General features: G+C 43.8%; 1 protein-coding gene across 1 annotated transcript in view; it reads right to left on the reverse strand.

Annotated features, from left to right (window-relative positions):
• Positions 1-4275: 4275 nt before the first annotated feature.
• The window catches only part of myo10 (myosin X), a 151717-nt gene continuing 128660 nt past the window's right edge, over positions 4276-27332 (reverse strand). The window contains exons 24-45 of the mRNA XM_079529117.1: positions 27087-27126; positions 26439-26657; positions 25556-25821; positions 24332-24638; positions 23692-23922; positions 22842-22962; positions 21744-21987; positions 21176-21271; positions 20266-20359; positions 18809-18864; positions 18179-18321; positions 17579-17770; positions 16435-16592; positions 16132-16255; positions 14810-15113; positions 13735-13942; positions 13304-13440; positions 11475-11595; positions 10649-10886; positions 9991-10268; positions 8651-8842; positions 4276-8018 (exon numbers count right to left, since the gene is read on the reverse strand). Coding sequence (XP_079385243.1) covers positions 7908-8018; positions 8651-8842; positions 9991-10268; positions 10649-10886; positions 11475-11595; positions 13304-13440; positions 13735-13942; positions 14810-15113; positions 16132-16255; positions 16435-16592; positions 17579-17770; positions 18179-18321; positions 18809-18864; positions 20266-20359; positions 21176-21271; positions 21744-21987; positions 22842-22962; positions 23692-23922; positions 24332-24638; positions 25556-25821; positions 26439-26657; positions 27087-27126 — 3880 coding nt within the window. The 3' untranslated portion in view covers positions 4276-7907. The remainder of the gene's footprint in view (positions 8019-8650; positions 8843-9990; positions 10269-10648; positions 10887-11474; positions 11596-13303; positions 13441-13734; positions 13943-14809; positions 15114-16131; positions 16256-16434; positions 16593-17578; positions 17771-18178; positions 18322-18808; positions 18865-20265; positions 20360-21175; positions 21272-21743; positions 21988-22841; positions 22963-23691; positions 23923-24331; positions 24639-25555; positions 25822-26438; positions 26658-27086; positions 27127-27332) is intronic.

Below are 27332 nucleotides of genomic sequence, written 5' to 3' on the forward strand. Positions count from 1 at the left end.
AAAAATACGAAAATCACTCGAGACAATGGACTATAGCCCATGGTATCGGAGTGATTTTCGTCTTTTTCTCAAATCCTCGTTTTTCATCATTTTTGACCATGGGCTATAGCCCATCTCGGACGGCATACTATAGCACGCCGTTTTTCATCATTTTTGAGGATTCGTAAAAAAAAGACTAAAATCACTCGAGACAATGGACTATAGCCCATGGTCTCGGACGGCATACTATAGCATGCCGTTTTTCATCATTTTTGAGGATTTGGACAAAAGACGAAAATCACTCCGAGACCATGGACTATAGCCCATGGTCTCGGAGTGATTTTCGTCTTTTTCTCAAATCCTCGTTTTTCATATAGCCCATGGTCTCGGACGGCATACTATAGCATGTCGTTTTTCTCGATTTTTGAGGTTTTGAGAAAAAGATGAAAATCGAGGAGAAAGCGACATACTATTATAGCCCATATCGGACGACATAATATAGCATGCCGTTTTTCATCATTTTTGAGGATTTGAAAAAAAGACGAAAATCACTCGAGACAATGGCCCATGGTCTCGGAGTGACTTTCGTCTTTTTTTCAAATCCTCGTTTTTCATCATTTTTGACCATGGTCTCGGACGGCATACTATAGCATGCCGTTTTTCATCATTTTTGAGGATTTGAAAAAAATACGAAAATCACTCGAGACAATGGACTATAGCCCATGGTATCGGAGTGATTTTCGTCTTTTTCTCAAATCCTCGTATTTCATCATTTTTGACCATGGGCTATAGCCCATCTCAGACGGCATACTATAGCATGCCGTTTTTCATCATTTTTGAGGATTTGAAAAAACGACGAGACAATGGACTATAGCCCATGGTCTCGGAGTGATTTTCGTCTTTTTCTCAAATCCTCGTTTTTCATCATTTTTGACCATGGGCTATAGCCCATCTCGGACGGCATACTATAGCACGCCGTTTTTCATCATTTTTGAGGATTCGAAAAAAAGACTAAAATCACTCGAGACAATGGACTATAGCCCAAGGTCTCGGAGTGATTTTCGTCTTTTTCTCAAATCCTCGTTTTTCATCATTTTTGACCATGGGCATACTATAGCACGCCGTTTTTCATCATTTTTGAGGATTTGAAAAAAATACGAAAATCACTCGAGACAATGGACTATAGCCCATGGTATCGGAGTGATTTTCGTCTTTTTCTCAAATCCTCGTTTTTCATCATTTTTGACCATGGGCTATAGCCCATCTCGGACGGCATACTATAGCACGCCGTTTTTCATCATTTTTGAGGATTCGTAAAAAAAAGACTAAAATCACTCGAGACAATGGACTATAGCCCATGGTCTCGGACGGCATACTATAGCATGCCGTTTTTCATCATTTTTGAGGATTTGGACAAAAGACGAAAATCACTCCGAGACCATGGACTATAGCCCATGGTCTCGGAGTGATTTTCGTCTTTTTCTCAAATCCTCGTTTTTCATATAGCCCATGGTCTCGGACGGCATACTATAGCATGTCGTTTTTCTCGATTTTTGAGGTTTTGAGAAAAAGATGAAAATCGAGGAGAAAGCGACATACTATTATAGCCCATATCGGACGACATAATATAGCATGCCGTTTTTCATCATTTTTGAGGATTTGAAAAAAAGACGAAAATCACTCGAGACAATGGCCCATGGTCTCGGAGTGACTTTCGTCTTTTTTTCAAATCCTCGTTTTTCATCATTTTTGACCATGGTCTCGGACGGCATACTATAGCATGCCGTTTTTCATCATTTTTGAGGATTTGAAAAAAATACGAAAATCACTCGAGACAATGGACTATAGCCCATGGTATCGGAGTGATTTTCGTCTTTTTCTCAAATCCTCGTATTTCATCATTTTTGACCATGGGCTATAGCCCATCTCAGACGGCATACTATAGCATGCCGTTTTTCATCATTTTTGAGGATTTGAAAAAACGACGAGACAATGGACTATAGCCCATGGTCTCGGAGTGATTTTCGTCTTTTTCTCAAATCCTCGTTTTTCATCATTTTTGACCATGGGCTATAGCCCATCTCGGACGGCATACTATAGCACGCCGTTTTTCATCATTTTTGAGGATTCGAAAAAAAGACTAAAATCACTCGAGACAATGGACTATAGCCCATGGTCTCGGACGGCATACTATAGCATGCCGTTTTTCATCATTTTTGAGGATTTGAAAAAAATACGAAAATCACTCGAGACAATGGACTATAGCCCATGGTCTCGGAGTGATTTTCGTCTTTTTTTCAAATCCTCGTTTTTCATCATTTTTGACCATGGGCTATAGCCCATCTCAGATGGCTTAATATAGCATGCCGTTTTTCATCATTTTTGAGGATTTGAAAAAAATACGAAAATCACTCGAGACAATGGACTATAGCCCATGGTCTCGGAGTGATTTTCGTCTTTTTTTCAAATCCTCGTTTTTCATCATTTTTGACCATGGGCTATAGCCCATCTCAGATGGCTTAATATAGCATGCCGTTTTTCATCATTTTTGAGGATTTGAAAAAAAAGATGAAAATCACTCGAGACAATGGACTATAGCCCATGGTCTTGGAGTGCTTTTCGTCTTTTTTTCAAATCCTCGTTTTTCATCATTTTTGACCATGGGCTATAGCCAAGTGACAAAAAGTCACTTTCACCTAGAAACTCCATTCACACTTTTTATAATTCAGCTTACTGTGGGAACACATGCTGGAACTTTTTACTTTGAAATGTTTTGTAGTTTCTGAGTTATTTAACTTAAACGCCCAATGCATTCTCAATGGCAATAGCACAAACTTTGGCATGCTAATAGTCCTACATACTTACACCTAGAAACCCCATTCCAACCTATTTAGGTTCATCTTACGGTGGACATGTTTGACTGAAAAGGAATCTTTGAAATGTTTCATTGTTTTAGAAATATAGTGCTTTCAAATTTGATACATTTATAATGGGGCTCAATGGCAGCTCTATGGTACGTCAAAAAGTCACTTTCACCTAGAAACTCCATTCACACTTTTTATAATTCAGCTTACTGTGGGCACACATGCTGGAACTTTTTACTTTGAAATGTTTTGTAGTTTCTGAGTTATTTAACTTAAACGCCCAATGCATTCTCAATAGCACAAACTTTGGCATGCTATTAGTCCTACATACTTACACCTAGAAACCCCATTCCAACCTATTTAGGTTCATCTTACGGTGGACATGTTTGCCTGAAAAGGAATCTTTGAAATGTTTAATAGTTTTAGAAATATAGTGCTTTCAAATTTGATACATTTATAATGGGGCTCAATGGCAGCTCTATGGCACGTCAAAAAGTCACTTTCACCTAGAAACTCCATTCACACTTTTTATAATTCAGCTTACTGTGGGCACACATGCTGGAACTTTTTACTTTGAAATGTTTTGTATTTTCTGAGTTATTTAACTTAAACGCCCAATGCATTCTCAATGGCAATAGCACAAACTTTAGCATGCTATTAGTCCTACATACTTACACCTAGAAACCCCATTCCAACCTATTTAGGTTCATCTTACGGTGGACATGTTTGCCTGAAAAGGAATCTTTGAAATGTTTCATAGTTTTAGAAATATAGTGCTTTCAAATTTGATACATTTATAATGGGGCTCAATGGCAGCTCTATGGCACGTCAACAGGTCACTTTCACCTAGAAACTCCATTCACATTTTGTATAATTCAGCTTACTGTGGGCACACATGCTGGAACGTTTTACTTTGAAATGTTTTGTAGTTTCTGAGTTATTTAACTTAAACGCCCAATGCATTCTCAATGGCAATAGCACAAACATTGGCATGCTAATAGTCCTACATACTTAAACCTAGAAACCCCATTCCAACCTATTTATAGTATATTTCTATAACTTTAGAAATATCCACCTTAATGTGGACATACATGCCTGAGATTCTTTACTTACTAATGTGTAGTGTAATAGTAATAGTGTCATATTTAAAAAATATATTTAACCTTAATTTCCCAATGCATTGTCAATGGCATTAGCAATGGCCATTTAAAGGAGCAAAAAGTACAAACTTTGGCACACTACTAGTTGCACATACTGAGGGGGTCCCTCGTACCCCCAGGGATCCCCAAACTCCTTTCAGAACCACTCCTATCTAAACCATCAAAGAAATACCATAACATAGCATGCCATAATACAGAATAGTATCTTAGCATGCAATCAAAAACCTTCTAAAAAGGTCATAGTGGCAACAACCATAAATGGGACACCAGAATAAATATGTATACGTTTATTGTTAGAATCATCGTTTCAGTAACAAAGCTAATACACAAACAAAACAAGACACTGGTATACTGTTCATCACTTTGCTTCTCTGTACGTCCGGAAAAGAAAAGAAAATATACCTTAAAAATCACCTCAACAAAATCACTGTGTGGTCATCATAGTTCAAGAAAGAAAAAAAGGGAGAAGGCAAAGACTTATAAAATGTACAGCCACTGATTATATAATATATAATATTTATATAACATTGCACATTTATAATAAAAAAGAACCCCAAATGGATGAATATAAAGGAAGTGTACATTATATACAAGAAGGCACTGAGTTAGGAAACCTGAACAAACACGTTTATCTTTGGAATGGAGCTACCGCCAGCGGTGATTCCACTGAAATGCTGAAGGCTGGCACTTTGTTTAAGATATTGTACTGTACTGCATTCTGAACAGGTTTTTATGATACTGTACTGTCTGTCTAGTGTTAAAATAAGTATTAAATAGTTCTAAATTCAGATGGTAATTCTTGCTATACAGTAGATTGTTTGTTCAATAACCAGGTCTTTAGTAAACGGAAAACACATTTTCAGAGGTCTGGATACCAATTTCATCCAATCAGGAGAGACAACTGAGTACCACAGACGAAAAACAGTCTAAGTCCAAATTTCATTCTGACCCCTCCACGAAAAGGCCTCGTTGTCCTGACCCCTTATCTATCATTTATACTTTATGGATAAATAGTGTGGACTTAGACTGTTTTTCGTCTGTGGCATTACTCATACTGAGGATATAGGATAAACAAGTGAAATTGGAAGTGATGAAACAAATAAACAAGCAAAACTTGAACAGTCTTTGTGTGGTTTGCTCTCCTCATTGGATGAAATTTGTAACCCACCTGAAAATGTATTTTCGGTTTATTAAAGGGCTGGAGAGACGAGGAGACCCCCGTGACTTAAACATACTCTCTATAGCAGCCTTTAAAGCTGGGCTCACTACTGTGACCACAGGGGTTTTAAATCCTTTAAAGCTGGGCTCACTACTGTGACCACAGGGGTTATGAATATGGAACCAGGCTGCATCACGCACACAATGAGCAAATGAGCACTTCACCTATTTTCAACCATATGTTCGCATAATTGGTCCTTATTAATGCTCATTGTAAGATGGTATCATTTCCATCTACTCAATCTGTGTCTCAAAGTAATCGACAGAACAATCGCTAGGAAAATGATCAGTCGTTTTCCGCCCTCGACAGTGTCATTGCTCTTTGGTTTGATAACGGTTCAACGTGGCGCCATGCTTTTGACAAATGTTAAGAAGACTGAATGTTAGATTGAAGACAGATATCATTTTCATCACTGTCTAGAAGAAACCTTGTTGCATTGTTTTGACAAGTTAATGCCCTATTTAATATTTTGTCATAGTGCTGCGGATGCGATGCAGATTTATTTGTAGTTGAACATTTTCGACTATGACATGCCCATAATAGGTCTGCCAGGTTGAAAGTGGTAAAGTGAGTCTGTTGGTATTATAAATATTGAAACAAAGAAAAGAGCCTGTGACTAATTAATAACTAGACTGGATCCCAGTCACAGACAAGGTTTCCACCTACAGCGACAAAATGTTAGATCCAACCCATTAAGACCAGGAATGCATCTGTGTCACTTTAGCGTTTAACTACATTAACCAATTATTTTCTACTTTAGCTATTGAAAAATTGTTGTTCATAACAAGCTGAAAATGTGTGCAAATCTTTGAATATATATTCTTTCACAGCAAACTGTTTTAACTCAAATATTTGCTTCTGTGGGTCCCTGGAACAAAATATCTTCAGATGGGGGTCCGGGGGGGCAATAATACAGATCATTCTGTAGGTCCTTGACACATATACTGTAGGTCCACAAAATGTTTGAGCACCGCTGATATGTTTTTCAGAAAACTGTCAAGATTTAGAAGACATTTTAAAGAAGAGAGAATCTGGTCTCATGTCTTAATAGGATAAGGCTGACCTGGTACAAACCTGCGGTTGTTTCAAGGGATAACACAGCACCTTTCTGAACAGAAGTGGTATTTGAGGGGCACACCTGAACCAAAAGCTTCAGTCTTTTTTCTTTTTTTTTGACATCATCATTACCGGTATATGTATTCGTGACATCACCAGGCACATGAATGACCTCCGTAAGTCCTCGTAAATACGATCCCACTTGAAGTGCTGGACAGTGGACACCGAACTCTGGCTGCAAATTATTTACATAACAGTCAAATCCTGCAGATAGTCCTTAACGAGAGTCCCAGAGAATTCCTAAGACCTTTTAACAGTTTCTGTCTTTTCTGACTTCCTTTTAGTTTTTTTAACATTCTTTCTGCCCCAACGCACACACGCACACAAGTGTTTTCCCCCAGGACAGCTGAGGAAGACTTGGCCCGCTAATGGCTGAGCCGGCAGGAAGGAAGCGCTCCTTTTGCCTCACACGACACACTATGCCGTCCTTGTTTGCCGACAAGGAGTACTTAGCAGCACGCTTGGCAATGCTTTTGTCATGGCCACTCGCTCCCCTCGTGGTTCTTGGCTCGGAGCGAGCCTCAAGGCCTCGTGTGTATGTGTACGCCTGCCTTGTCGCCAAGTGATTTAAGGGCATTGAGGTACACACGAAACAAGCGCTCCTCGTCCCCAACCATCCTGGGTGTAAATAATATAGTACAGTCTCAGTAACACTAAAGGCTATGGTCACACATGGCAGCGCAACTCAGATTTTTGGCCGATCTTCATTGGAATCAGATTTTAATCAAGTCAGAACAGCAAGAAGGAAAAGAACTTCCCAGGTGGTTTCAAATATGATTCATGTTGATTCAATATGATTTCTAAAACATTCCGGACAATCTGCCACTGAAGCCTGATTTGTACCTCGTCATACGACAGTGTTGGTTGCGGAAAATAGCCAAGCTTTGAGCTCTGCTGTTTTTGGCGACGTATGAATACACAAATCCGAGCTGATGACTTGCAAATTAACAGTCAGTCCTAAATACCAGATTTGACAAACAAATCGGATTTGGCTGCAATCTGAAACAAAGCCTTGAACCAATAGCGTACAGACAAATTAAGTTAGCATGACAAACATAGAGCTAGCTGGTTAGCATCAACAGCACAGCCTGTGGTTGTTCACCATAATCAAAGGCATTTAATTTGACAGTCTTATAGCCACAGATTGGCACGCTGTACGACAGAGCTGGTACAGTACAGGGGTTAAGTGCCCTTACTCAAGGTCACTTTGATTGACTGCCTCTGGAATCGAACCCTGAACCCTGACCGTACGGAATGTCCAGAGTGTTGCGTGACATCACAGGTTTGAATCCAGCTCAAACCCCGACGTCATTTCCTCTCCTGCTCCGTACGCCAGATGTTTACGCAGTTGCGTGGCCTGCTTCCACGCATCGGCACACAACCAAGTTTAACTCGAGCATTTGAATGTCCACAAATGCTGAGGATATAGGCGTCCTTGCTTGGCCTGCGATTATTGGCCGATGCTGCTCGGCCTCCATAGCAACCTCCGCTGGTGAAAGTGGTGAATGGTTATAAGGAGGGGAGAGGGGAGGGGTTAGTGGGTGTGTACTCTGGGTGGGGCCAGATGCCTCACCAGGCGCTGGATTGGCTGCCGTGGCTGCTGACTGATTGACAGTTGCTGTAGCGCTTCTTGACGATCATGCTGATGTACGCTTTCATTAGCTTAGCGATGTCCATCACCTGGAGAAAGAAAGACAATGTTGTTAAACTATTTTGTTTTATGTTATGCTTACATTTTATATGGACTAAAAGTTAAGACATATATTAAAGCGGATAAAAGTGATCTTGTATTTTGGTTCTCTCCAGCTCTTTACAGAAAATACACTTCAGGTCAGGATACCAATTTCATCCAATCAGGAGAAAGAACCCATACAGGATGCAGGATAAATTGGACGAAATTGGCAACAATTCCAAAAAATATTTATTATTTTAAGTCAAAAAATCAAAGCCATCCAGGTTCCTGGTGAATCATCAAGACCATAAATATTTTGATTCTCTGGGAAAATAATTATTGAAAACGGCAAAACAAAGAGTATTTATTAAATATAGTATATCATATCATTAAATATTCATTTATTTAATTTTTAATTTTTTGGTTAAAAACCAAATGAGATCAGATCCATACCAGAGGGGTTTCAAACCAAATGAGATCAGATCCATACCAGAGGGGTTTCAAACCAAATGAGATCAGATCCATACCAGAGGGGTTTAAAAACCAAATGAGATCAGATCCATACCAGAGGGGTTTAAAAACCAAATGAGATCAGATCCATACCAGAGGGGTTTCAAACCAAATGAGATCAGATCCATACCAGAGGGGTTTCAAAGAGCAGTTCTCGTCCTTCCACGGCGATCTTGTAGGCGTTGGGCAGCGGAGCGCCGAAGGAGAGGATCTGTTCGTAAGGGAAGACCTCCAGAGGCCAGGGCTCTCCTCGCTTGTACAGCGAGATGGCTTCTCTGCTGACGCCCAGCCACAGGTCTGCTGGGAACGAGCCGTCACGACACTGCAACACAACACAATACAGTAACACACATGAACAAACCTTTTTGGTCGTGACCCCAAGAGAGAAATTTTATGTCTCCCCGGGACCCAAAATAATGACAATAGCCTATCACAAGCTATTACAAGCTCACAGTGCTTTGCATTCACAACTTTTTTATTTATGGCATTTCTTAGCTTGTAGATCAGCTATTTTCAAATGGCCGAAATGTATATATGGCTCGGCAAGGCTTAGTTATAGTTTTAGTCAAGTACTAAATCTACCGTTAATTTTGTCTACAATCTAGTTTTTCTTGTCTTGTAATCTGTATCTTAACTGCGGTACTGTCTTTGGCAACTGCAATTTCCCTCATGGGACCAATGAAGGTCCACCCCCCCCCCCCCCCCCCCCCCCCTCTCTATGGTGAAGGCAGATGGCCTTCTCAGTCAGAATCAGGTTCAGCTGGAGGATTCTTCCCGTTAAAGGGAAGTTGTGTGCTCCCCACCATCGCTAAGCTGATGAGGGTCATGTTAGGTCTGCTATACGGTCAGCGCTACACATGGAAACGTGTCTTGAGACGTGTGCTGTGATTTGGCACAAGAGGATTCTCATCTTGCTGTTTTAATTAAGAAGCAATGGATTGTGTTTGTGTGCGTGTCCGTCCGCCTTGCCACAGCACACCAGTCTCCAAATATGGCACAAAGGGGGGCTTCCTGGTAGTAAGGGGCCAAACAAACACACAAAATAAGGCACTTTTTTATTATAGTGTATAAGTCCTAGAATGTATTGCGTCTTATCCTTGAAATGATTTACCCAGCATGGGTGTTCTACAAAATCAAATCAAAATGATCACCTAAGACAGCTAAAATGTGTCAGTTGTTTTAATGAATAGAAGATTATGTTAACATGTGATAACATGGTCTGTTTACACAGACCCTAGTGTGAGGCTGCAGGACAGACATACTGGTTGCACAGTAGATACTAGTTAAATATCACCTGTGTTGTACTGTTTTTACATTTCAAACCTCTACGATCTGCTGCAAACAAAGTTGCCCCCCGGGGACATTAATAAAGAACTTGAACTTCAACGTTGAAAAGGGTGGATCCATACCCAGGCCACTTTTTGACCAATTTAATAATAATAATAGGGTTATTAATGTATGTGATCTCACCTCGACGTTGAACAGGGTGGATCCGTAGCCGGGCCACTCTTTGACCAGGTTCATGTACTTGACCATGGCCTGCTCCTGGTTCATGCCCTGCAGCTTCTTCCACTTGTCCAGCAGGGACGTGCGCACCGCCCCCACCTCCTCCCGAAGCCACGCCTCCAGGCTATTCTCCTCCTCCATCTTCTGGCGGCTCAGTGAGCCGCTGCGGAAGCTCCGCCTCAGCGTCCCTTCCAGGAAGCTGGAGCGCTTCTTCTCCAGAGTCGCGCTGCCGCGCTCCGACGCTGTTGGAATCACAGTCGACGTTATTGTTTACAGCGCAAAATGTGACATGGTTTAAAATCTTTTGAAGTAGCAACATCGCAATACACTGTTCTTAGGACGCTTGTCCTAAGATGTATATGTATTTGGCTGTGGTCCCCTGTGGTTCCAGGGACCCCCAGAGGCGAAGATTTCAGTAGCAAGATCTTCAAAATGTCTTCTAAATATAGTCAACCAGGCCTGTAGTAAGCTATACACTGGACAAATGTACATGACATTATTTCAATAAACTAGAAATAAGAGTATAACAGTATCCAGTAGTTTTATTCAAAAGATTACGACCAAAAAAACTAAATCCAAATTTCCTGCCAAAATCAACACTGGCGGGAGAGAGAGAAGCTACCTTGCACCGAACCCGAGGTGGTGGAACCCGCCGCAGCAGCGTTGGCGCCCGGCGCGAAGCTCTTGGCGGAGTTGTGCACGCGCGCGCGGAGTCGCGCCGTGGGGAACAGCTGGGACATGTCGGGCACGGCGGCCCCAGGGCTGTGGTCGCCCAGCAGGTACTGGAGCCTCACCGCCGCCAGGAACTGCAGGGTCTCCTCTGGAGCCGGGTAGCGGCCCCGAATCACCGCTTCATGAGCCTGGGGGTGAGCAGGATTTATTACATTGTTTTTATATAATAATAACATATTTTGGGGGGCTTTTTCTGCCTTTATTTTGATAGTGTAAAGCACTGGTTCCCAAACACTGGGTCGGAACACATTTGTAGGTCGTGGACACATTTTTATGGGTCCCTTAATTTACTTCCTACATTTTGTTTTTAATTATTATATCAAATTTACATTTACAAAATTACATTATATTTTTCAGTAATTTAATGGCAATCCCATGAATGAGAAAACAAATGTTTAAGAAGTGAAAATAGCTAATTTCACTAGCCGATCTACAAGCTCATGCGTCGCGATGCAATGTGAGCTTGTAGATCTGCTATTTTCAAAAGATTTTATATATTTGTAAATTTGAAATAGGACATTCTGAAAAATAAGTACTTTCCACTTGTTACTTTAAGTACATTTTGATGCCAATGCTTTTGCACTAAACTTTTAATTCCAGACTTTTACTTAGTAATAAAATACTTCTACATTGCAGTATTGACACTTTTACTTAAGTAAAACATTTGAGTACTTTTTCCCACCACTGCAGGTAGAGTATGACGCGAGTTCTTTTACCTGCTCGAACATGAAGGCGAACTCCACGCTGTCCTTGGGAACGTTGTCTGTGTCTAAGAAGCAGTAGAGCTTGAAGTAGAACTTCCAGCCGGTGTTCATTTCGTCTGGACTGGCTGAAAGCCTAGAGGATCAGAACACGTTAGGACAGTGGTTTAACACGTTAGAACAGTGGTTTAACACGTTAGGACAGTGGTTTAACACGTTAGGACAGTGGTTTAACACGTTAGGACAGTGGTTTAACACGTTAGGACAGTGGTTTAACACGTTAGAACAGTGGTTTAACACGTTAGGACAGTGGTTTAACACGTTAGGACAGTGGTTTAACACGTTAGGACAGTGGTTTAACACGTTAGGACAGTGGTTTAACACGTTAGGACAGTGGGTTAGGACAGTGGTTTAACACGTTAGGACAGTGGTTTAACACGTTAGAACAGTGGTTTAACACGTTAGGACAGTGGTTTAACACGTTAGGACAGTGGGTTAGGACAGTGGTTTAACACGTTAGGACAGTGGTTTAACACGTTAGAACAGTGGTTTAACACGTTAGGACAGTGGTTTAACACGTTAGGACAGTGGTTTAACACGTTAGGACAGTGGGTTAGGACAGTGGTTTAACACGTTAGGACAGTGGGTTAGGACAGTGGTTTAACACGTTAGGACAGTGGTTTAACACGTTAGGACAGTGGGTTAGGACAGTGGTTTAACACGTTAGGACAGTGGTTTAACACGTTAGAACAGTGGTTTAACACGTTAGGACAGTGGTTTAACACGTTAGGACAGTGGTTTAACACGTTAGGACAGTGGTTTAACACGTTAGGACAGTGGTTTAACACGTTAGGACAGTGGTTTAACACGTTAGAACAGTGGTTTAACACGTTAGGACAGTGGTTTAACACGTTAGGACAGTGGTTTAACACGTTAGGACAGTGGTTTAACACGTTAGGACAGTGGTTTAACACGTTAGGACAGTGGTTTAACACGTTAGGACAGTGGTTTAACACGTTAGAACAGTGGTTTAGGACAGTGGTTTAACACGTTAGAACAGTGGTTTAGGACAGTGGTTTAACACGTTAGGACAGTGGTTTAACACGTTAGGACAGTGGGTTAGGACAGTGGTTTAACACGTTAGGACAGTGGTTTAACACGTTAGGACAGTGGGTTAGGACAGTGGTTTAACACGTTAGGACAGTGGTTTAACACGTTAGAACAGTGGTTTAGGACAGTGGTTTAACACGTTAGAACAGTGGTTTAGGACAGTGGTTTAACACGTTAGAACAGTGGGTTAGGACAGTGGTTTAACACGTTAGGACAGTGGGTTAGGACAGTGGTTTAACACGTTAGGACAGTGGTTTAACACGTTAGGACAGTGGTTTAACACGTTAGGACAGTGGTTTAACACGTTAGGACAGTGGTTTAACACGTTAGGACAGTGGTTTAACACGTTAGAACAGTGGTTTAACACGTTAGGACAGTGGTTTAACACGTTAGGACAGTGGTTTAACACGTTAGGACAGTGGTTTAACACGTTAGGACAGTGGTTTTCAACCGTTTTTACACCAAGGTCCATTATATACTCAGCATTTGAGCCACGGACCACCATTTGATGAGATTTAGCCTCTCAGACCCAAAACTTTGAATATTTTGTTGTTGTTGGTTAAGATTTTGTCCACAATAAGAGACAACAGGCAAACATTGATCAAAATAACAATTCGTCTACATTCTTTAATTGTGTAGACTTCTTGTAAATTAAGTAATGCAGTTGTTTAACAACAATTGAACTCTTGAAAGCGTGAAATGAAACCCTCCCTCTCTCTCTCTCTCTCTCTCACTTTTCAAACTTGGCGAGGACATCGGCCACCACGGCTCGGCTCTCGATGGCTTTATCGGCAACGTCGTTGTGTTCAAACAGAGCGAACATGTTCCTGCTGTCATCCATGGCCAGGCCGCGGATCAGCTTCTCCACCACCTGAACGAGCACACACACACACACACACACACACACACACACACACACACACACACACACACACACACACACACACACACACACACACACACACACACACACACACACTAACATCAGACATGACATGACAACTAGGGATGGGTGTGCAGCTAGTCGATTGCTCTGGGGTCACATTTTCCAGGCCAAGGACTCCCATAGCTAAGATAGATGAAGCAGGTGACACCCCTACATATTGGATCCATGTTAAATGTGTGTTTTCAGACATATGTGGCGGGGAGTGTGCCAGCCTCTCACCTCTCCTGCAGTGGTGTGTGAGTTGATGGTGATCTTGCAGGAGCCTCCTCCGTGGCAGTGCACCGTGGTGGTCATGTCCTGGCGGGCCACGATGGCTCGGATCTCCTCCTGCGAGGGGACGTACTCTCTGTGCCGCGTCTTCTTCAGGGAGTCCAGGCAGAGCGCCGCGTAGCGATCCGACTCTGTGCCGGGAAACTTCTCCCTGCTCCTGAAAAACACAAGGCCAGCCACGCAGGGGTCATTGCCATGTGGGCTTGTGGTGGGCATATTTGAGTGGACAATAAAGAACTCTGAGTCTAAACCCAAATGTTGTCACACCATCACCAAACCCAGGTATATTTTACCCAATATAATAAATTCAAAAAAGAAAAATCAAAATCAAAAAAATATGGCAACTGCCAATTTGAGGTACCCTTCTTTAATACAAATAATAATAATAACGGGGGGCCCTATCATGGGGGGGACAAAAGTCGGTGAAAAATTGAGGTATTACTATTCCAAAAATAACAATAACGGGTTAAAAATAAAACGTTAGGAAACAAAACAATTAAGGGACCACAAAGAAAATTGTCCGCGACCCACAAATGGGTCCCAACGAGCCACTGTTAGGGAACCAGTGGGGCCAAGGCTCTCAGCCACTGTTAGGGAACCAGTGGGTCCAAGGCGCTCTGCCACTGTTAGGGAACCAGTGGGGCCAAGGCTCTCAGCCACTGTTAGGGAACCAGTGGGTCCAAGGCGCTCTGCCACTGTTAGGGAACCAGTGGGGCCAAGGCTCTCAGCCACTGTTAGGGAACCAGTGGGTCCAAGGCGCTCTGCCACTGTTAGGGAACCAATGGGGCCAAGGCTCTCAGCCACTGTTAGGGAACCAGTGGGTCCAAGGCGCTCTGCCACTGTTAGGGAACCAGTGGGTCCAAGGCGCTCTGCCACTGTTAGGGAACCAGTGGGGCCAAGGCTCTCAGCCACTGTTAGGGAACCAGTGGGTCCAAGGTGCTCTGCCACTGTTAGGGAACCAGTGGGTCCAAGGCGCTCTGCCACTGTTAGGGAACCAGTGGGTCCAAGGCTCTCAGCCGCTCACCTCTTGAGGTGGAACTTGAAGTACCGGAGGATGCTCCGGGAGGGCAGGAAGGTGCAGGACATGCACGCCAGAATCTTCCAGGTGCACAGGTTGCCCGGGCTGTTGGGCTGCGGCGGCCGCGTGGTCTGCTTGACCAGCTGGCAGTAGAGCTCGTCTCGTAGGCCCCGCAGCTCCTGACCCGTCCGCAGGACCCCCTGGATGACCGGCACGGGGTCCCCCACGCCCTCCAGGTGCTGCAGTGAGCTGAACACCTTCAGCGCCTCCTCCTGGAGGGTGGTGGTGTAGCCGGCCTTGCTCTTCACAGCTTCACGTTGCGGACAGGAGAGAGGTGGAGATTAGAAGAACTACTGGTGTATTTTGAACAGAGCAACTGCCTTTAAATATAATTAGCAAAAACTGCAGTTTTTATTGTGTGCAATTTCAAATACATTTGAAACATTTCTGATATTTGTCTCCAAGAGTGGACTAAAGACTTTTTAATGAAGCATTCGGTTAGCTATTCTGCTTTTTTATTATAAAACTGTATACTCCTTTTTTTTTAGATGTGTTGTTTTTAAGCAAAAAATGTAGGCCTAATCTATACTGTAGCACATTGAGATTTGTTTCAAATGTAAAGTGCAATATAAGCAAAATGTATTATTATTAGTAAATGTGTAAATAGCAACAAATGGACATCTTTGTTACGTCTGTGTGTGTGTGTGTGTGTGTGTGTGTGTGTGTGTGTGTGTGTGTGTGTGTGTGTGTGTGTGTGTGTGTGTGCGTGCATGCGTGCGTCGTCGTACAGCCAGTGTGTATGTCTCCGTAAGGCAGTGGTAACAGGGGGGAGTGTATCTTACAGCCAGTGTGTATGTCCCCGTAATGCAGTGGTAACAGGGGGGAGTGTATCTTACAGCCAGTGTGTATGTCTCCGTAAGGCAGTGGTAACAGGAGGGAGTGTATCTTACAGCCAGTGTGTATGTCTCCGTAATGCAGTGGTAACAGGGGGGAGTGTATCTTACAGCCAGTGTGTATGTCTCCATAAGGCAGTGGTAACAGGGGGGAGTGTATCTTACAGCCAGTGTGTATGTCTCCATAAGGCAGTGGTAACAGGGGGGAGTGTATCTTACAGCCAGTGTGTATGTCTCAATAAGGCAGTGGTAACAGGGGGGAGTGTATCTTACAGCCAGTGTGTATGTCTCCATAAGGCAGTGGTAACAGGGGGGGGTGTATCTTACAGCCAGTGTGTATGTCTCCATAAGGCTGTGGTAACAGGGGGGAGTGTATCTTACAGCCAGTGTGTATGTCTCCATAAGGCAGTGGTAACAGGGGGGAGTGTATCTTACAGCCAGTGTGTATGTCTCCATAAGGCAGTGGTAACAGGGGGGAGTGCAGTGGGTGGTGGCTGTAACGCAGGATGGGGTTCCTCTTGTAGATCTGCTCCACCACCTCTGAGTTCAGACAGTTCTCCTACACACACACACACACACACACACACACACACACACACACACACACACACACACACACACACACACACACACACACACACACACACACACACACACACACACACACACACAAAATTAGGTTTTCACCCGACAGAGACGATATGATGTCATGAAAGGTGCTATGCTATGATGTCATACCTTGATGTCCTGTATGAGCTGCTGGGTGGGCGTGTCGATGGGGGCCTTGGTGTCGATGACGTTCTGTACCGCGCTCGCCCAGCGGGTGGCCTCGTTCAGCAGCTTGGTGTACAGGCGGTAGGAGTGTTTGCGACCGCACACGATCACATTCCAGTAGCCTGAAATGATACACAGACACAATCATTTAGACTTTTTAGTCTAGACATTTAGCTCCAATCCCATTATTATAAATTATTATTGTAAAAGCAGATTTTTGGACATAAAGCTGTAGGAAATACTTGCCATTAATATAGTGGTTACAAAGGTATTAATTGATTCCCGTGGTGGGAGTTCGGTTTGGTGATTAAGTAGTTCCGGTCATTTGGTGGGGGTCACTCGTTAAAAATAAATCCATCAATCCACAAAACTATCGTCATTTGTAATTGTTGACCTATTTCTACCATATAGCGCAACTTTCGTTCAACTTTGACCCCTCTGTCACATGGATCTATGGTTTTTTAGTTTGCGGATCTGTTATGTTTGATGCTTTCGTGTGAGATCACGCATGATCAAGTAGGGCCTTAATTTACGACTGAAACTGTGGAGATAATAGACCCTATAATTTTGAAAGCCGATTCACTCGGAAACCAGGAATCAGGAAGTGAATAATCGCTGTAACGTGAAGTCCCACAAATAATGTTATTTAATTCACCAGAAACATACATTTTGTAACCGGTGATTGTTTTGATCCAAAAAGAAGAATCCGAGATATTACGATTCTATAAAACTGCGTTCCCATAGACACCATAAGTCAGCGGAATTTTCACTTCTGTTTTGTTTTTGAGTGGTGTAAACCACTCCTACAACTGGCTTTGTTAGTGCAGAAAAAATTAGCATGGTTGCTATGTTCACCCTGTTCACCCGGGTGTGATTTCATTATTGAGTGGTGTAAACCACTCCTAAAAATGAGCATGGTTGCTATGTTCACCCTGTTCACCCGGGTGTGATTTCATTACGTCAGACATGATTTCATTACGTCAGACAGGCTAAATAAGACCTTACACCACTCAGTTCACACGGGTGTGATGTTTTTAATCACACTTGAACTGGAGTGTTACAAGCGCGTAGAGATGAATGTATATTTAAAAAAAAACACTGTTCAAACCTGTCTCTTTGAAGACCTTCTCGTCGGGCTGCACCACAGAACACAGGCTGTTGAGCACCAGCGTGCCCAGCTTCAGGGCGTGGCGCTCCGAGCTCTTGTAGTAGTCCAGGGAGTTGTGGGTGAGGAGGAACCAGCGCTTCTTCAGCTTCAGAGACCCTCTGCTGCTGTTCCTCATCTCCTTGTGTAGCCACCCTGATGAAGGAGCACCACCACCACCACCATCATCATCACCATCATCATCATCATCATCATCATAACCATCACCATCACCACTGCTCATTTAACACATTAAAAGTGGAAAGGCATCTGTATCACTTTAGATTTAAACCACTTTAACCAAATACTTTGGCTATCCAATTTTTAGATCTGAGAGGCTAAATCTCATCGAATGGTGGTCCGTGGCTCAAATGCCGAATAAATACCTGGACCTTGATATGAAAATAAATAAATAAATAAATGGCTTAGTTAATAGAAGTTGTGAGTGAACTGGAAATAATTGTATGTCATGTACTACATCCAGTGCGTGCGTGCGTGCGTGCGTGCGTGCGTGCGTGCGTGCGTGCGTGCGTGCGTGCGTGCGTGCGTGCGTGCGTGCGTTACCTCTAATGATGAACTCCTGTCCTTCGACGCGTGTGTCTCCCTTGGACCTCTGCAGCAGAGTGATCCAGTGGTGCATCTCCTCTGGGGTATCAGCGTTGCAATGGAGCACCCGGTTGGCTGTTATCATTACGAAGGAGTTAGGCCTGGAGGAGAGGAGAGGAGAGGAGAGGAGAGGAGAGGAGAGGAGAGGAGAGGAGAGGAGAGGAGAGGAGAGGAGAGGAGAGGAGAGGAGAGGAGAGGAGAGGAGAGGAGAGGAAAAGACAACAGAGATGATTTTAATCTAATATTTAGTAAAAGTCATGGAAGGGGAACCTTCTGAGAGCTTCACGGGCAAAGATAATCAACTTCAAAATCTCAAAATGGGTCAGAAAGACCTCAGACACTCAAGTGTTAATAATAAAGTGTCAGGCAGAAACCTTGTATCTCCATGTGTCAACATTTTATGTTTTCTTTCAGATCTACAAGTTCACAAGCTCACTCAAGGCTTGTAGTTTTTTTTTTTACATACAATGTATGTAAAAAACCCGACAAAAACACATTTATATTCAGTATGTACAGTGTGTGAGTGAAGGTGTGCAGATGTGATTTTCCCAGGAGGGTGGAGTCATTAGTATGCTGTCTGCTGCTCACCTCTCTGGGTTGTCCGACGCACACACCGAATCTATCATCCCTACATCCAATGTACCCTAGAGAGAGAGAGAGAGAGAGAGAGAGAGAGAGGGGGGAGCATAACAATGAGTTGTCATACTGCGTACACGTGCGTGCAAGTCTGTGCGAGTGTGCATGTGTGCAGACAGTAGAGAGTAGATAATGACTTCGACCTTTCTCACCCTTGCTGGAGTCTCATCATTATTTCACTGTGGTTGGCATATTCTCTCAACACACCGCGCACAGAGATACACACATGATTGTGAGGACATGTACATTTTAGCACAGCAATTTTATCAATGCCATTTCAAAAATAAATAAATTGGGGGACATTTTTAAACCAAACCATGAAGTCTGAGTTACACCTTTCAACGTCTGAATTTGAAGTTACAAGCTCTATACCTCTTTCCCGGATTTGAACCTGGGTTCCTGTGCAAGTGCTGACATTTTGTTTTTACCATTGAGCTAATAGAGCCATCCTGCTTGCTCAAGGGATAAATTGAATCTTGACCATCAGGTCAGAATTCGTGTCAGATGCTGTGTCTAGGTGAGACATGACCTTTGACACGACCTCAATGTCTCAATAGAAGAGCAGAGAGACAAGATACAACCTCCCCACTTGTACAAGTTATATTATATTCACAATTTCACATACTCTACCATACAGATGTTATTAATTTAAAAAGGTTACACAGTGCTGCTTTAAGTTACACTGTTCTAATAAAACTAATAAATAAGCGATTAAAACACTCTAATTGCCCGGGGTTATTTAATCCATTAAACTATAGTGCCCAATCGATTTATAGAAACGGAGCACTTTTACCGACGGACCGGATATTATGCCGGATGTGGCTGTAGCAGCAAAATGTAGCCAAAACACTCTCGATGCGATCGACAACAACAGGAGGTAAGATTAAATCTATCGTGACTAGCGACTGGACAGCGGGGGCCCGTCTAACACATGATCTTTTCTTAGAATTGGACGGGATGATTTAGATTGAGAGTTATTAAAGTTTTAAGATTTTCGTTCTTGTCGGCTAAACAGGGGGGGGAAATTTTCGATGACGTCTCACTGTTGCGCAACATCGAGGATTGAGCAACAGGCGCTCCTAGGCTGTGGAGCGATGCGATCCGTTTTCATATCAATAAACGTTGTCTTTTGCATAAAACTTTGTCTTGGGCGTCGGGCGTTACTAATAGAAAGGACGGTGAACTTCGTCCTGGGCGATTGGGGTGTTAAACATAACCTCTAAATGTCTAATCCTAACCCAAAACCACTTTAACCATTTCTGTGGACCAGGAGTTTGGTCCTCACGTCTATTTCTCACACACACACACACACACACACACACACACACACACACACACACACACACACGCACACGCACACGCACGCACACGCACACGCACACGCACACGCACACGCGAGCAGTACGTACCACAGCGTTCTGGGGGTTGGCCTGTTCGTCGTGCATCTCTCTGATCTCCTGCTCCGTAGAGCCGTGAACTTGACTCAGAACACTGAACCACTGACTGTAAAGGCAATACAAAAATAATAACAATATTCATATTAACAAACTGTACAAGATCAAGGTGTGTCTTAGAGTAGGCTTTGTGCATAACTGCAGTTCCAGGTCTTTCTTTTTTTTAAACTAAAATTCTTATCCCACATTTTTGTTTATTTAGATATAAAATTACACAGGGTACCAAAAAGCAACACAGCAGAAAACAACGTGAGATATGTCTTCTTTTATTTTCCTGAGACGAGTATTAATTTTATAAAGGTTGCATCATACGCGTAATGTGGGAACTGAGTGGCTAAAAACTACTTTCGGGCCTTGACAGCCAATACCAAACAGAAAGGTCTGATTGCATTAAACAACGTTAAACTCAATTTGCCACTCAATTTGCCACTCATTTTGGTTTCCAGAAGATGACATACTGACTGCACATCCTTCCTGTTCCGGTCCATTTTCCCATACAGTAACTTCATTTGATTGGCCCTCGGCAGCAGATTTGAACCGGAAACACATGCGAATAATGCATAATGTTTCTGGCTGAGCCAATCCAACGTAGCTATGGGAAAATTAACTGGAACATGTAACATGCAGTGTATATGACACACTTCTGGAAACCTGGAACTATGCACGGAGGAGACTATTGGAGAATAAAGAACATATATCGCAAATAATATAATCACAGACAAAACGCTGACAGCTACATGCAGGGTACTGTACTGTACATACTGTACTGTACAGCTACATGCAGGGTACTGTACTGTACATACTGTACTGTACAGCTACATGCAGGGTACTGTACTGTACATAGACAACTGGCAGACAGACAGACCTGGCGTCCTCAGCAGACTCTGCGATCAGGTGATAGGTTCGTTCTTCCATCACGATGTCGATGCCGTTCTCTTTACCTGTGATGTCGACGATCTCTCTGCAATGAAACAAACCCATTTATCATGATTGCGCGCCGTGCGGTGAGTTTGCAGATCCCGTCCTCCCCGTCCGGCTTTCCTCCCCCCAACACGGTGTTCACATACAGACAGTAGACGTTGAGCAAAGCCAGATGCACCGCGGTGGATTTGAACCCGCGGCCTCTGTGGTGGTGGTCAGGCACTTTACCGCTGCACCACCCGAGCGCCCTTCAGATAGCTACTTTCAACCAATGTTTGCAAGCAATATCACTACTACAGGCTATGAATTAGGCTTAGTTAAACTCTTAATTAATATAGTTCAGGGCTCTTCAAAGTTTTTCATAGATTTCATCGATAGTTTCACAGACCTGTTTGACAGCAGTGTTGGATTGATGTCAATGCGTATTTTCAGACATTTAACCACTTAAACCGTTTGTCTAAAGTTCTCCTCTGAATAAAAGACCCCCTAGCTCTAGTGAACGGGTGCCTTACTTGGCGTGGTGTATCTCCAGCATGCCCTTCATCTTCTCCTCGCCGTCGTTCTCGAAGTACATGAGCTTGCTCTGCCGGAGGACAAACCAGCGGCGCTTCCAGTTGCGCCGCGACAGCGTGGACGAGCCGCCGCCCTTCTTGTTCAACCAGCCCTGCTTCAGGGCCTCCTGCTTTGCCCGGAACCACAGGAAGGTCTCATCCTTCAGCACGCACCAGCGTCGCTTCCACGTGTTCATCAGGCCCCCTGAGAGAGAGAGAGAGAGAGAGAGAGAGAGAGAGAGAGAGAGAGAGAGAGAGAGAGAGAGAGAATGTCAGGATGAAACTCACTGTCTCCCCTATATGTAGTAATAGTCAAGCCCCTAGCAGGGACCAACCTGAGTCAATACATATTTATGAGTGTTATTACTTAAACATGAAACTTCATAATTTTGTGGGACATAATAGGGCTAGTTGTTAAAAGGTTACATAGTGCTGCTAATAATCACTGTTGGCTATTTGAAAATGTCCAGCCTACAAGCTCACAACACGCCACATCTTGTGCCATTTCCAAAAAAACATGATATTGTAAAATAGTTTTTGAAATATATTTTAACAAAACAAATCTTGTATTGGGGTCCCTACATTCTGTTCAGATGGGGTTCCGTGGCCAAATCTATATTAATTTGTGGGTTCTTGACATGAAAAGGTTTGAGAACCACTGATATGATGCAGAAGAAAGATGTGGTTTCTTTATAATGACTGCAGTGCCATCTAGTGGTGACAAGACACAGCAGAAACTCAGTTTAGAAAACAGATGGACACTAATATAGAAGGATGGAATCATGTGGAGCCACTTCATGACACTGGTTCGCAAGCATTGGGTCGAGTTTTAAAAAAAAAGTGAAATGGAACATTCGATCTGCACAATTTTAAGTATAGCTACATTTTGATGCAAATACTACTTTTACTTTTACTCAAGTACATTTTTATATCAAACTTTTACTTGTAGGTCTATCAGAGTATTTCGACATGGTGGTATTGATTTTACTTAAGTAAGTAGAAAATACACGCATGCGCACACGCACGCACGTACGCACGCACGCACACACGCACACACACCTTTGATGTAGAGGAAGCTGTGGAAGTACGGCAGAGTGACACAGCTGTAGACAGAGTCTCGTCGGTACGACAGCTCGTCATCGGTGTCGAAACGATCAAAGTCATCCTCACTGTCCTCGAACTGCCATGGAGAATATGAAGAGGAACACAATGATGTTTTAAAAGTTAGCCTGTAATTCACGACTGAGACGCATCATCTGTATCATTATTATTGTCATTTCTACACTGTCTCCCTCTCAGCTGTCCTACTGTCTGTCTCTCCTCCTCTCTGCTCTCGCTGCTTTTAATGCTTGTGTGTGACGCTGTAGCATGATCAATAGGGCATTCATTTACAAAAGATCACACGAAAAGTTAACATAATTGGAGGAGATAAGAGGTTTCTGCGCGACAACATGACGTAATAATGTGTTACTGGTATTACAAGTTAAATTAGTTGATTTATTAATTGTCACACAAATAATTTACACATTGACTTATACATTGAACATTGGAACGTTACAATTTGTATTTCTGTTTGTCTTTTAGGCTTTATAATCATAAATTACACAGGGCAGATATGGCAAATGAGAAATCACTGACACAATACATTCCCAAAAAAATAAACAAAATAGCGGAAATAGTAATATCTACAAGTTTACAACTCGTCACAAAGTGACATGTAAACTTCTGCTACGGTATTTCTACTATTTTTGATTTTTTTTTGAAAATGTATGTTCATTTTATGTTCATGTATGTTCATTTTTCATCATGGAAACGACAAAAACGCAAAAATAACGATTGTGATTATCTCAAATAATTCCGATTAGGCGATTATGTCATAACTGTGACAGGCGTAGAGTTGTATACCCACCGATGACTGCGCTCCCTCGGAGCTGAAGCGGTAGGCCCCTGAGCTGTTGTAGGTGCCCACGGAGCCCCTGCAGTCCGGGGACCACCCGGCGCTGCGGGGCCCCGACAGAGCAAGGCTGCCGCTGGACACGATGGCTCCCTCGTCATAGTCGTCCTGGTCGTAGTCAGAGTCCTCGTCCGGCGGGATCAACTCCACCAGCTCGTCTGACGTAGCCTCCGAGGAGGGCGCCCCCTGTGGGTGGGGAGGTCAAGGTCGTCGGAGTTTAGCTGACTGTTCATTGTCACATACACGTTTGCCCCACACGTTTTTTTTTAAACATTTGCTGAAAATGGCTGATCTACAAACGTGTATATTGAACATTAGAATATATAGTGATATAATGTAATAATAAAAATGTATTTCGCTAAACATAATATCCATTAATAATTCCATTTAGCTCAATAAAATAGCAATTCATAATTGTAATTAGCCTAGCATAATTCCAATTAATAACTGTGAATAGTTCAAAATCATTAAAAACATATAAGTGTGATTAGTTAAAAAATAATTGCAGTTAATAACTCCAATTAGCTCCAAATAACTACAATCAGGCCAATTCTACAACGACGGCACCGTTGGGGCCGTACAGTAGCCTACATACCTGCGGGAGGCAGTAGGCGGAGTCTCCGCTGGACGAGGCGCTGTGGCCTCCGGGGGGCGCGGGGGCCAGAGGGGGGTGTGGCACCGGCGGCAGGGGGAGGGTCATGGTGGGTGGGGTCAGCAGCGGGAGGGGCGGCGGCAGGACGCCGTCGTTGGCGTACGGGTCCTCCTCGGCCGACGAGTCGTCGCTGGTGCGGATGCCGCTGGTGCGCTGGCCGTCCGAGTGGCCGTGCTCGCTGGGGTTGGGCGAGTCTTTGAACGCCTCGTCGTCGGCGCCGAAACCTTCGTCCACGTCCTCCTCTTCCTCCCTTCACGATTGATTCGCCGATGGATTCGATGTTTTTATTGACAAGGATGAAAACGTAATTGTCATAACCTTGTGCGTCCGAAACCGTCCTCTTTTTTTATACTCATACACTGCCTACAGTAGGACGACTTTTACGACAAGAAAACCACGTGGTCGCAAAAAGCCCCTCCCACCCGCCTCAATGCTAGATATTTTTTTCTCTTACTCCATTGTATTCTCAATTGGCTCTAACTATGGATTACATGGATGGATTTATGAGCAGATTGTTTTCGTGCAGATGGTCATTATAAATGGCTGGGGTGCGAGGTTTTCCTCATGACACATACTGTATGTTAGGGTGAAAGATTTACATAATTACGTACCGCAATATGACATGAATGTGAGGTTCTATAAAGTAACGATGTAATTCGGGGTGCCGTGGATGAAAAAGTTATCTACAGGGGTGACCTGAGACAAACAAACGTTTGAGAAGCACTGCAATAGGGTACTAGCCTCTTTGCAACGCTAATTGCCACAGGCAGAATCCACGCAGTGTTATATTGTCTGGCTACGCGAGGCTAATAGAGTGCAGCGCGGCACCGAGCCTGCAGAATGGCTGGGCATGAAGCCGCCGTCCCTACTGGTCAAAAGTGCTACTGCAGGCCCAGGTTACATTTTGAATGAATCGTGACATAGGACGTGACGTAGAGGTACCACAAGAACAGCGCGAGGGGTACTATGATAGGGGCCAAACAATCATATCAACGCTCGAGGGGTACTACCCGGAAGAGTTAGTCGTTTCGTTGTAGCTTCAAAACGCCACTGAGCAACTTCCATTGAAGTGAATAGCGGGGGCTCCTCAATCCATCCTCTAGATTGTATTATAGCTCTATGCGGCACCCACTTAAAAAAAGGGGAAAAAAACTGTTTCTAGCGTACCTTTCTGGGTGTCTCCCTCCTCCTCCTCCTCCTCCCCCTCCACCCTCCTTCTTCTCCTCCTCGCCGGGACCGACGCCCAGCGACGTCTCGATGTTGCGCACGCACTCGTCGATCTCGTCAAAGTTGAGCGAGTCCAGGAAGTGCTGCGCCGCCAGGCACGCCTCCTCCTCCAGGTGGCGCAGCTCCTGGTCGCGCAGCAGCTCGAGGCGGAGCAGCGACGCCTCCGTCAGAGATAGCTCCTCCCTCTCCTTCTGACGCTGCAGCGCCTGCATGCACCCATTGGTTGGAAAAACAGTCGGTCAGAATTGAATAAGAAGAAGAAAAAAAACAGGACAAAGCCCCAGAGGCTCGTTTCCATTGTCTTCCATGCATATAGAAGTTGTTGGCCCGTTGGCCCTCCTCTCCCGGTGGGGACCTACTGTTTTCATTCCACTAATCCCCGCAGCTCGGAATCTGTTCTTGAGAGATTAGGGACGACTAGTGGAGAAGACATGCAGTAGAACTAAGACAAGTCATATTATATGCTTGGCTGTGTGTGGGTGTCACACTCCGAAAATAGCCGATCTACTATTTCCGTCACACACACAAGAATACATCAGGCATCCTGGCGATATTCAGTTCACTAAATCAACTAGTCGACCAAACTCTTGTTATGATATTTAGTCAACCTAAAACTGGACTAAAACTAAAATGTTTCAGATGACTAAGACTATGACTAAAACTATAAAAATCAGACCTGTCTGAAGTGAGTGGTGCAACAGCGCCCCCTGTTGGTACCCTAAACATAGGGACATACAGACATAGGGATGGACATAGGGACATATTTCCTTGGAGTGGTTGCACCACTCAAAAATGTGCAGTCAAAATGAATGCCGTCACTAACCTGGATCTCCCGCTCCAACCGTAAGATCTCCTCCACCTTGGACGCCTCCTGGGGACGGATGGCTGTGGACGCCTCCTCCTCTCCTGCCTCTGACACCTCCTCCTCCTCGTCCTCCTCCAATGAGGAGGCCTCCTGCTCCTCCGTGGGCGTAGGGGTGGCGGTCAGAGCGGCCAGATGTTCAGCCTGTCGCAGCTCCTCCAGTCTCCTCAGCTCCTCAGCCTGCATGGGAGGAGAAAACGCAGATGTTCATGAACCACCAGAAGAGAGACTGGAACAGAGCAAAGGGTGCCTGCATGGACGCCACTTTGGGAACCACTGGTCTAGGGCAGTAGTTCCCAAACCTTTTCATGTCAAGGACCCGCAAATTGATTTTTGTTCCATTTGCACACTCTCAAACTGTCGGTTAGCCATTTCCGCCATTTGTGCATTTCATAAGTTTCGTTTAATTAGCCGAGTTTCCAGGCTATTCAAAAGCAGGCACTGTTAGCTTGTAGAAGTGCCATTTTTGGGAAAATCATGAAAATTGGCACAATCCTTGAATATAGGCTATCATTTTTGTTTTAAAGCAAAGTGAACTTAAATTTGTAGAATCGGCCTCAGGTCTAAATGGGTTACAGTGTATTTTACAGTAAACCGAATGGGTCTCACCTCTCTGGACAATCTCTCCATCTCCAGCCTCCGTCTCTCCCTACAGACAGACAGACAGACAGACAGATAATGTAATGCAGCTGTCATGATACAATAAAGTGGAACAGACATATTCGGTTAGATTGAATTGAAGACCCATCAGTCATCTGAAACGAGGTTAATAAAGATCCCAGATACACAACACACACATAGCCTTCAAATGCACGCACGCACACACGCATGCACACACGCACGCACGTACGCACG

This window comes from Electrona antarctica (assembly GCF_951216825.1).
Source record: "Electrona antarctica genome assembly, chromosome: 19".
Lineage (NCBI taxonomy): Eukaryota > Metazoa > Chordata > Actinopteri > Myctophiformes > Myctophidae > Electrona > Electrona antarctica.